This window comes from Oncorhynchus gorbuscha, linkage group LG03 (genome assembly GCF_021184085.1).
Source record: "Oncorhynchus gorbuscha isolate QuinsamMale2020 ecotype Even-year linkage group LG03, OgorEven_v1.0, whole genome shotgun sequence".
In the NCBI taxonomy this organism is placed as follows: Eukaryota; Metazoa; Chordata; class Actinopteri; order Salmoniformes; family Salmonidae; genus Oncorhynchus; species Oncorhynchus gorbuscha.
Window position 1 is genome coordinate 58347810 of NC_060175.1, and position 10789 is coordinate 58358598.

General features: G+C 44.9%; 1 protein-coding gene across 5 annotated transcripts in view; it reads left to right on the forward strand.

Annotated features, from left to right (window-relative positions):
* Positions 1–10528, forward strand: part of LOC124031632 (kinesin-like protein KIF21B) — a 112064-nt gene extending 101536 nt beyond the window's left edge. For 3 of the 5 annotated variants that reach the window (XM_046343119.1, XM_046343120.1, XM_046343123.1), the window contains 5 exons: positions 93–210; positions 523–693; positions 1796–1995; positions 2901–3041; positions 8438–8562. In XM_046343119.1, coding sequence (XP_046199075.1) covers positions 93–210; positions 523–693; positions 1796–1995; positions 2901–3000 — 589 coding nt within the window. In that variant the 3' untranslated portion in view covers positions 3001–3041; positions 8438–8562. Of the gene's footprint in view, positions 1–92; positions 211–522; positions 694–1795; positions 1996–2900; positions 3042–8437 lie in introns of all 5 variants that reach the window. The other 2 variants (XM_046343121.1, XM_046343122.1) reach the window with 1 other exon arrangement.
* Positions 10529–10789: the final 261 nt, after the last annotated feature.

The window sequence follows — 10789 nt, forward strand, 5'->3', positions numbered from 1 at the left end:
ACTCTCTCTCTCTCGCTGTTTTTTTTCTCTCTCTCTCCCTCCCCTCTTTCTCTCCCTCTCTGCCTCTCTCCCTCTGCCCTTCCTTTCTCTAGGATGATGGCATTAGGGAAGCTGACAGGTCATATAGGCTCAGTGATGTGTCTCACTGTAGGTCAGTCTCAACTGGGCAAAGACCAGGTCATCACTGGCTCCAAGGACCACTATGTCAAGGTACTGGACACACTGCTATGCGCAGTGACACACACACACACACACACACACACACACACACACACACACACACACACACACACACACACACACACACACACACACACACACACACACACACACACACACACACACACACACACAAGCATTTCCATTGTACCCCGTTACGCAGGCTATATCCTGATTATCTACCCTTCTCCTGAGGTGTGAACTGGCATACTTCCTGATGTGGATTCCTGTTGGAGTGTGCAACCATGTTTGTCTGCTGTTTGGTCATGTTTTCTGACTACTGTCCTGTTTTTTTTGTGCCAGGTGTTTGACGTGGCAGAGGGCATGCTGGGTAATTTAGGCCCCGCCCACAACTTTGAGCCTCCGCACTATGACGGCATCGAGTGTCTGGCCATCCAGGGAGACGTTCTGTTCAGCGCATCACGAGACAACGGCATCAAGAAGTGGGACCTGGAGAACCAAGAACTCACCCAGGTACGCTCTTGGGGGGGGGGGTTTCTCCCGCCGTCACCATAGGAGAACCATTTGAAGGAACCTTTTTGGTTCCATGTAGAACCCTTTCCACAGAATAGCCCTTTTTTTCTAAAAGAGAGAGAGAGAGAGAGAGAGAGAGAGAGACTGTGGTAATTGAATGTCATTGATAGCAATACTGACGGTATTGGGGAAAAAGGAACGTACTGCTACAGTGCATGCGTGTTGATGAATGCTTATCTGTCTACAATGTGGTCAGCCTATAGCGGCAGGAGTGAATCCTGTGAGGTAAAAAGCTGCCTTTTTAAAAATATAGGCCTTGTCTTTACCGGCTCAGCTCAAAGGTCTACAACCCAATCGATATCCTACTAGGGGCCAGGGGCCATAGTAGTGCCCTATATAAGGATTATGAGGCAGCCAAAGTGTTAGATCTGAGGGACAAGTTAGTACTGTGTCATCCCAAAAAATAAAAATTTGCCATGAGAGAATAGTCAACATTGTAGAGCAGGGTGGACAAGTATATCGATAGCTACTGAGTAGGGCTAGGGGATACTTACTTTGATCATTTGTTTATTGAAATAACTTCAGTGTATTTCAGTATTTTCAAATCATGTTTCCCGAATCAACTACTTCTATTGGAAAAACATTATTTCAATGACCCAACAGACCTGGGTTCAAATGCATTGGATTATTTAAATATTTGTATTGGAATATACACCTGCCTATGTATTTTAGTATTTTTAAATACATGGCAATACTTTCTGAGTGTATTTTCAAATATATTCCCATATTCAACTACTTGTGTTAATCAAAATACTTACTTCCAACATTGTCTTTGAAAGTAATTGAAGTACCCTAAATAGTATTTAAACCCAGGTCTGGTGTGTGCCCGTGTGGGCGTGCTTGCATTCATGTAAGTATCCGGTAATGCTTTTTAATTCCTCTTGAATGCTGGGTAATCTTAGTCAAACACCCACAGTAAGCCTCCGTGGAAAGGATATCTGTGCAGCCATAGAGGATCATGTGCACTGAAGACACTACTTCTGTGACTGTGTGCAGGTGAAATTGTATATTTAAACTAAACTGAAACTCCCCCCCCCCACAGCAAATCCCCAACGCCCATAAGGATTGGGTGTGTGCGCTGGCATACGTTCCAGGGCGACCCATGTTGCTGAGTGCCTGTCGGGGAGGCATGCTGAAGGTGTGGAACGTTGATAACTTCACCCCCATAGGAGAGGTCAAGGGTCATGAGAGCCCCATCAATGCCATCTGCACCAACTCCCGGCACATCTTCACCGCTTCCAGGTAAAACACGACGAACACATGATTAGAACCATATTATAACTTATTATAACTTTTCTCCGAGATGTATTCTTCACTTCATATCCAGGTATGACGTTACGCCACTGGAAGGGTAAAGTAAATATGGTAGTTGGGGGGGCTTTCAGTGGATGTAACTGCACTATCAGGGGCATATTTCACAAATATATTTAATTACATGGGTTATTGTGTGATGACTGTTAATATACTTGTTGTTTGGCATCACTCTGCTAGAGAGTTTGTCACATTAATGATAGACCTTATTGCAGCAAATCTATTCGAAAAAGTTACTCTAGAACAGTACATTCTTTCTGAGAAGATGCTATGACTAACAAGAAAATGTTGTTGACTGCAACACAGAACATTGACTGGTGTGCATGAGGCATTCATTTTCCATGTCAAGGATAAATATTTCGGATATCACTCAGCCGTACACAACTAGTCACTTGCTTGGTAGAGCTCAGCTTGATGCACGCGACCAGGCGTATCATTGGCATGTGCAGTATGTCTTTCTTCTTCCCGGCATGGCATGGAAAACATTAGCAGACTGACAGGACCATATGGTACGGCGGTGAAGTGCACGTATGACATCACTAGGATTGTAGATTGAGAGGGGTTGGCATGGATCTGCTTCGCACGGCCAATAATCTCTGTCCTCCCTATACCTACCTCTTTTCACCAACGCCTTTCACTTTTCATGCTTAATGCCCTTCCTGATCCATCTGAATACACCTTTACTAAACTAGTACCTTGTCTTCATCTTGTACTTAACCCACTTTAACCTCTCCTTTTCCCCTCTCTTCCTTCTCCTACCTCTCTCTCTCTCTCTTTCACCTTCTGTACAATGTCCGCTTCTCCTCCCCTCTCCTCCTCATCCTGACCTGCCACAGTGACTGCAGGGTGAAGTTATGGAGTTATGTCCCAGGTCTGACCCCCTGTCTACCGCGACGGGTTCTGGCTATCAAGGGTCGCGCCACAAGCCTCCCATGAGCCTTCACTCCGACTCACAACCCCACTTCCGCTCTCCTCTGGTACTTTCACTCATTCGCTTTGCTTTCTCTTTCTGATTCTCTTCATCTCTCCGTCCCCTGTCTTCATCTCTCTAGAGCCCTCTTTCTCGTGCTCTTTTTTGAAATGTTCTCCCTCTCTCTTCCTCTCCCTCTATTTATCTCGCTAATGCCCTTGCCCCATTGGCAGTCGGTGCCATGTAAGATGAGGGAGGATTTTTTTTTTTTTAATTCATGAGTGTGGCCTTATTTCTATTACAGGATATTGGATGACTATCATTCATATTACATTCACCAAGTTCAATTTAACAACGATAGATTTAGGTTACTATATGATACTTGTATTTTCCCTGTATCCATCATGAGGTTGCTACAACCGAGCCTATGAATGAAAGTTTACAACGTAGAGAATTTTGACTAATCAAGGTGACAGACAGTGACACATTCAATACCGCCTGGCAGACTCTTGCCTGCATCTAGCTGATCTAGGGAGTAATCATTAGTCCAACAGTTGCAAATGGGAATTTCTGTTGGTCATATTTAGGAGTTTTTTATCCCCGTTTCATTCTGGTTGCTTCCGTTTAAGAAACCACATGAAAACAGCGTGATCACTTTGCTCATTGTATATATAATTCCTTCTCGCATCCATCTATGCGCTCTCCTCCTCTCACCTATTTCCTTCACTTGTGGACTTCAGTACACAACAAATCAGCTGTCTCTGACCAGGCGAAAAAAGCTTTCCAAGCCAAACCTTCATATCATGACCGCTAACCGCTACACACAGTCTACATCGTTGTCACGTCATAGTCAACATAGCTACTAGAACTAACACGTTGGTAAACCCGCTATCTACAATCATGCAGTACAGTGTACAGTCAGAAAGCAGTTTAGCAGTTACACAATAAGAATAATTAACACAATACCATACGTAGTTCATAAGGGCTTATTTTGTGGTCCTAGTTTTACCCTAATACAGGGGCCTGAGACTCGTATACGTCACATTGAACCAAAACCACGACCCATCATTATCATATTTACCAGCATGCTCTATTGCAGGTACATTTTAAAAAAAAAATGTTATAATATTTGTGTATATGTAGAGTGCATTCGGAAAGGATTCAGACCCCTTGACTTTTTCCACATTTTGTTATGTTACAGCCTTATTCTAAAATGGATTAAATTGCTTTTTTCCCTCATCAATCTACTCACAATACCCCAGAATGACAAAGCAGAGACCGACGTATTAAAAATGTAAAAACAAAAATACCTTATTTTCATACGTTTTCAGACCCTTTGCTATACGACTCGAAATTGAGCTCAGATGCATCTTTTTTCCATTGATCATCCTTGAGATGTATCTATAACTTGATTGGAGTCCACCGGTGGTAAATTCAATTGATTTGAATATGATAACGTCCCACAGTTGACAGTGCATGTCAGAACAAAAACCAAGCCATGAGGTAGAAGGAATTGTCCGTAGAGCTCCGAGACAGGATTGTGTCGAGGCACAGATCTGGGGAAGGGTACCAAAACATTTCTGCAGCATTGAAGGTTCCCAAGAACACAGTGACCTCTATCAATCTTAAATGGAAGAGGATCGGAACCACTAAGACTCCCCCTAGAGCTGGCCGCCTGGCCAAACTGAGCAATCGGGGGAGAAGGGCTATGGTCAGGGATGTGACCAAGAACCCGATGGTCACTCTGACAGAGCTCTAGAGTTCCTCTGTGGAGATGGGAGAACCTTCCAGAAGGACAACTATTTCTGCAGCACTCCACCAATCAGGCATTTATGATAGAGTGGCCAAACAGAAGCCACTCCTCAGTAAAAGGCACATGACAGCCCGCTTGGAGTTTTCCAAAAGGTACCTAAAGGACTCTGACCATGAGAAACAAGATTCTCTGGTCTGATGAAACCATTATTGAACTCTTTGGCCTGAATGCCAAGCGTCACGTCTGGGGGAAACCTGGCACAAACCCTATGGTGGATCATGGTGGCAGTGCTGCTGTGGGGATGTTTTTCAGCGGCAGGGACTGAGAGACTAGCCAGGATTGAGGGAAATATGAATGGAGCAAAGTACAGACAGATCTTTGATGAAAACCTGCTCCACAGCACTCAGCACCTCACACTAGGGCGAAGGTTCACCTTCCAACAGGACAACGACCCTAAGCACACAGCCAAGAAAACAGAGTGGCGGCTTTGGGACAACTCTATGAATGTCCTTGAACATCTCTGGAGAGACCTGAAAATAGCTGTGCAGCGACGATCCCCATTCAACCTGACAGGATATGAGAGGTTATGCAGAGAAGAATGGGAGAAACTCCCCAAATACAGGTGTGCCAAGCTTGCAGCGTCATACCCAAGAAGACTCGGGGCTGTAATCGCTGCCAAAGGTGCTTCAACAAACTTCTGCGTACAGTTTGAAGACTTATGTATATGTGATATTTCAGTTTTTATATAAAAAAAACTGTTTTTGCTTGGCATTATGGGGTATTGTGTGTAGATTGACGAGAAAATACAATTGTATCCAATTGTACCCATTACTGAAATGTTTGTTCCAGTTTAAATGCCTTAGGTAGTCTCTTTACAATGTTCCTAACCCAGGCACTAACCCGGTGCAGGTAGCAGGTTGCAGGTGAATAAATATCCTAAGTGTTGTATATCCTAACTCTGGCTGACTTCCAATAGGAATTACACATCACTTTGCAAGCCAGTATAATGTGACTTGCACACCTGATGTGGCCTGTAAACCATGAGTTTCAGGCCATTATATTGCACTTTCAGAAAAATAGGTTTTGATTTGTCCTAAAGGGGTACAAACACTTGTCACTATAATGGTCCCTTGTAAGGTCATCCTTTGTAACTTTTTATTTATAAGTGCATAATTGTAGCCCAGTTCATACCTCAGGCCATGTCAGGCCTGCTAGTAGGGTTGCAAAATGTTGGTGACTTTACCAAAATTCACAGATTTTCCTAAAATCCTGGTTCCGTTTCTAGGAAACCTTCAACCAGGATTTCTGGAGAACCTGTGAATTTTTAGGAAAGTTACCAACATTTTGCAACCTTACCTGAAAGTCACATTATGAGGAAACTACCTAAGGCAGGGGTCGACAACGACATTATGTGATCGTGTCTCAATGTCATCAAGGTATAAACTTATTATTATTTTCAAATATCCAACAGTTGGTCCTCTGTTGCTCAGTTAGTAGTGGATGGTCCTGATAGTGGGATAGATTCTCAGGACCACCCAATTTGTAAAATGTATGCATGCACAACTAAATTGCTTTGGATGAAAGCATATGCTATATGGCATATTTTAAATATAATCTCTTTTTGGGCTTAGTGGCGGTCATTTTTCTGTGTTAATAATTACTCAAATGAATTTCCGGGCCCTAGACCATCCACTCTGGCAAAAATCGTCCCACGGCCGAATCTCGTTCCTTACCCCCTGACCGGCATTTAAACTGGAACAAACATTTCAGTAACAGGTGCAAAAGAAATTACCAACTGATTTGTGTAGCAGTAGAGTAATCGCTCAATGTACATGGACAAACATGGATATTGAAACAAACAATTCTAAAAATCTGCCTGCAGTAGAGCATACTGGGAAATTTGATATTGATGGGTGTGGTTTTGGGTAAAAGTGATGTATATGAGTTTCAGGCCCCTGTATTGGGGTAAAACTAGGCCCTCAAAATAAGGGCTTAGGAACTACGTATACTATTGTGTTAAATATATATATATATATATTTTTTTTTTATGATCACATATCCACTTAGGATCTCACTTGGTGCAGTCCATTGGGCTGAAAATTAACAAATGCAACAACCATGTCTCTGTCAATAGCAAACACAGTCATGTGTGGTACTGGTAAATACTCGAAAGGTGCCCTGGGAAAAGGCTTATAGCCCTTCACCAGAACTTAACAATTCCTGGCCTGGAAGGACGAAACATTCTGGTTTTGGATTTTTATATGGTTCTTCATAGACCCTAAAATGGTTCCTCTATGGCATCACTCTCAAGAATCTTATTTGGTTCCAACTTGCACCTTTATTTGTAAGAGTGCACGTAACACTAAGAATAATAATTATTTTAATTGGGTCCTACCTACAGTACACACACATACATGTGCACACACACACACACACACACAAGCAGACACAAACACACACGAGCATGCGCATGCACACACACACACACACACACACACACACACACACACACACACACACACACACACACACACACACACACACACACACACACACACACACACACACACACACACACACACACACCCTCCCTCGCCAACATCATCCATGTCAATCAATCATCCTACTATTTTCCACTAATGCTACAGTAACACGGTGCCTCTGCAACACACTTCAGTGAGCCCTGCTAGCAGCCTGATGTTAGGAGGGATTGAGGAGGGAGAGGGAGTGTTATCGTGGGTATTAAGACCGCAGTTAGCTCGGCAGACACACACTTATGTGACAGCAGTTAGGAGGTAGTGCTCGGCAGGTCATGAACGGAGAGGAGATTAAGAGTAAATTGTCAACTGAGCTGGGAGTTTCTTAACAGGGAAAAGAGAACAGAACAGCAGAGAAGATACGTTGATTCTCTTCTTAACTTCCTAATGCAATTATAGTATTTTACAAACTTCAATTGGAGCTCTGTAGGGTATAACAGGGGACATGTGGTGTTTGATAGAGGGGAGAGAAAAACAGAGAATTATAGAGCAAGGCATAAAGAGGGACAGAGGGATGAGGGTTTTGGTGTTTGCTCTATCTTGAGGGGAGGTTGTGTGTCACAGAGGAGGACGATGTTTGATGTCTATTTTGGAGCTGATTCCTTTGTGCTCCGTAATTGGTGAAGGAGTAGGGGGTAGCGCGTGTGTGTGTGTGTGTGTGTGTGTGTGTGTGTGTGTGTGTGTGTGTGTGTGTGTGTGTGTGTGTGTGTGTGTGTGTGTGTGTGTGTGTGTGTGTGTGTGTGTGTGTGTGTGTGTGTGTGTGTGTGTGTGTGTGTGTGTGTGTGTGTGTGTGTGTGTGTGTGTGTCATCTTTCTGTGAACTGTAGGTTTTGATGTCTTGTCTCTCTGGTGCTGTGTGGGAGTCACAATGGAACTGTTTGAAGATGCTGGCAATTGAGTCACTCTTTTCTTCTCCCTCTCTCCTCTCTCTCCGCCTCTTGCTCTTGTTCTTTTACTCCCCCCTTGTATTCCTCGGTCTCTCCCTATCTCTCTTGGTCTCCTCCTTCGGCTCTCCTTCCCTCTCAATGTTTCTCACGCTCTCATTCTGTGTCCCCCTGGTCCTCTCTCTCTTTCTCCCCCTTCATCTCCCCACCTCCACTCTATTTCTCTCTGTCTCTCTCCATCTCTCTACCCCGCCATCCCTCTGTCTCTCTCTCCCTCCCTCTCTTTCTAGTGATATGACAGTGAAGATCTGGTCAGCAAAGGTGGGGAAGAAGAGGTGACGTTCGGTCGGAGCGTTATTGTGACATCATTATCTGCGGCCATCTTTACTGAGGGCCTTCGCCACTGACCTCTGACCCTCTCACCTCAACCACCTCAACCAATCAGGTGTGACGCTGCAGGACTTCACGGTTACCAACCATGACCGGGACGACCGGTGTGGATGACGCGTCGTCGCAAAGTTCAGCCTCCTCCGGAAAGATCCTAATGAGGAGTGTGTCTTCAACTGAAAGGCAAAACGGGAAGCTTGAGAGTTTTTGCCTTTTCTTGTTTCTACTGCCAATCCAACTGGAAGTGCAATTGAGGTGTGATGGGATTTGGACAAGACAAAACCTTTATTGTGCCAGATAATGGCTGTGTGAGGACAAAAATCAGAATGCCCATGGGACGTTCATAGACACAGCTACTGACTGATTCATCTACTCTCCTATTTATTAGTCATTCAATGGAAACAAGGTCTCCCAGAGGTGAACTGACCCTTGGAGAACACCATTTCTGAGCCAACTAAAGACTATGTTTCTATCTTCAGGGCTGTCTGTGTTTGATTGTCTACTGGCTGAGATGAACCAACTGGAATTCATGTATAGCACAGGGGGCTGAGAGAGGGAGTTGTTCAGTATACATGCATTATGTATGTTGAAACCACTCGACAGTTTGTTGAGAGTTCACTTCAGCCCTTTGTGATTCCCTGTCCCTTCATCTCCATGGATGGGTTTTCTGTGGCCTCTACCTTGGCTGCAGGCTGCTGAGTCTGCACTGAGAGAGCCTAGCAATAATAACATCACTACTAACACCAGTCCCGGAGGAACACACACGCACACACACTGCTGTGTTGTCAGGGTGGGAGTGCAGGAATAATAGTATTATTCACACTCGCACAGACACACCAACCCCACCGGACAGCGGTATCTCCACAGGTGCCAAAGTTCAAGATCGTTATCTCTCCTGTCTCTATGCGGCCGGAGACTGGCCCGCGTCCCACATGGCACCCTACTTCCTATGAAGTGCACTACTTTTGACCAGGGATTAGGGTGCCAGTTGGGACTCGACCTCTCTCTCTCTTTCTCTCTCTCTCTCTCACTGAGGCTCTCAAGCGCTTCAATAAGCGCCCCCCCCGGAAGCCACCATCTCAACCGCTCCTCTCCTCTCACCCTGTGAGTCTGGTATGCTGTGCGACTCCATTCTGAGCTTATTAGCTGTTGCAACTTCTGCAAAACTGGGTTTGAATCACAGGAGGTTGGTGGCACCGTGATTGTGGGGGACGGGCTTGTGGTAATGGCTGGAGCGGAATAAGTGGAATTGGTATCAAACACATCAAGCCACATGGTTTGTTTGATGCCATTCCATTCGTACCGATCCAGCCGTCATGAGCCGTTCTCCCCTCAGCAGCTTCCACTGGTTTGAGTACAATTTGAAATCTTTCAAATATTTGTCAGCATTTCTTCTAGCCTGCCTGGATTTGCCAGATGTGGCCCATGATGCCAGGCAAGCTCAATCAAGCACCGATAAAGTATTTGGAATTTCAAATAGTATGTGAGCCCAGGTCTGAACTGATGATAACTGTAACTGCAGACACCGATATAGCTCTAGTTCTGCGCCACAGAGACAGTGGTGGGAGGGATGGTGATGCTAGCTAGGCTAATTGGCTGCTGTGTTAGCCAGTGGTGATGCTGCATGATGGGCAAAAGTCTGATTAAGTAGGTCAGGACAGGGGAAGAGCGCTTGCGTCTCTATTGGCACCCTATTCCCTGCATAGTGCACTACATTTGACCAGAGTCCTATGGGCCCTCGTCAAAAGTAGGTTATGAGGGAAGATTCACTATATAAGTTATGGGGTGCCATTTGGGACGCACACTTTACCAGATCTTTATTTATTCCGTTCAGTAGTTTTAAAGAAGGAACCCTTCCCTGCTGTGTGTGTGCCTTTGGGGTAGTGTGGGGGCGACGCCTGGCACACACACACACACACACACACACACACACACACACACACACACACACACACACACACACACACACACACACACACACACACACACACACACACACACACACACACATGCTTTTAGGTTATCCATCTTGCCTGGCAGGGCTTGGCTTCCTTCAGCTCTGAGATTTACTGTCTGCTAAGTTAAACATATTTGTCTTCTAGCCCTCCTGCGCACACACACGCACACACACACACTCATGTGGCTAACCACTATCTCCAGGCACCGTTGTTCAGAGAATCTTCCCTCCTAACCCTTTTCGAAGGGGACATTCTAATCAATTCCCACTGACAATGTCACAACGTAGAACATTCCGA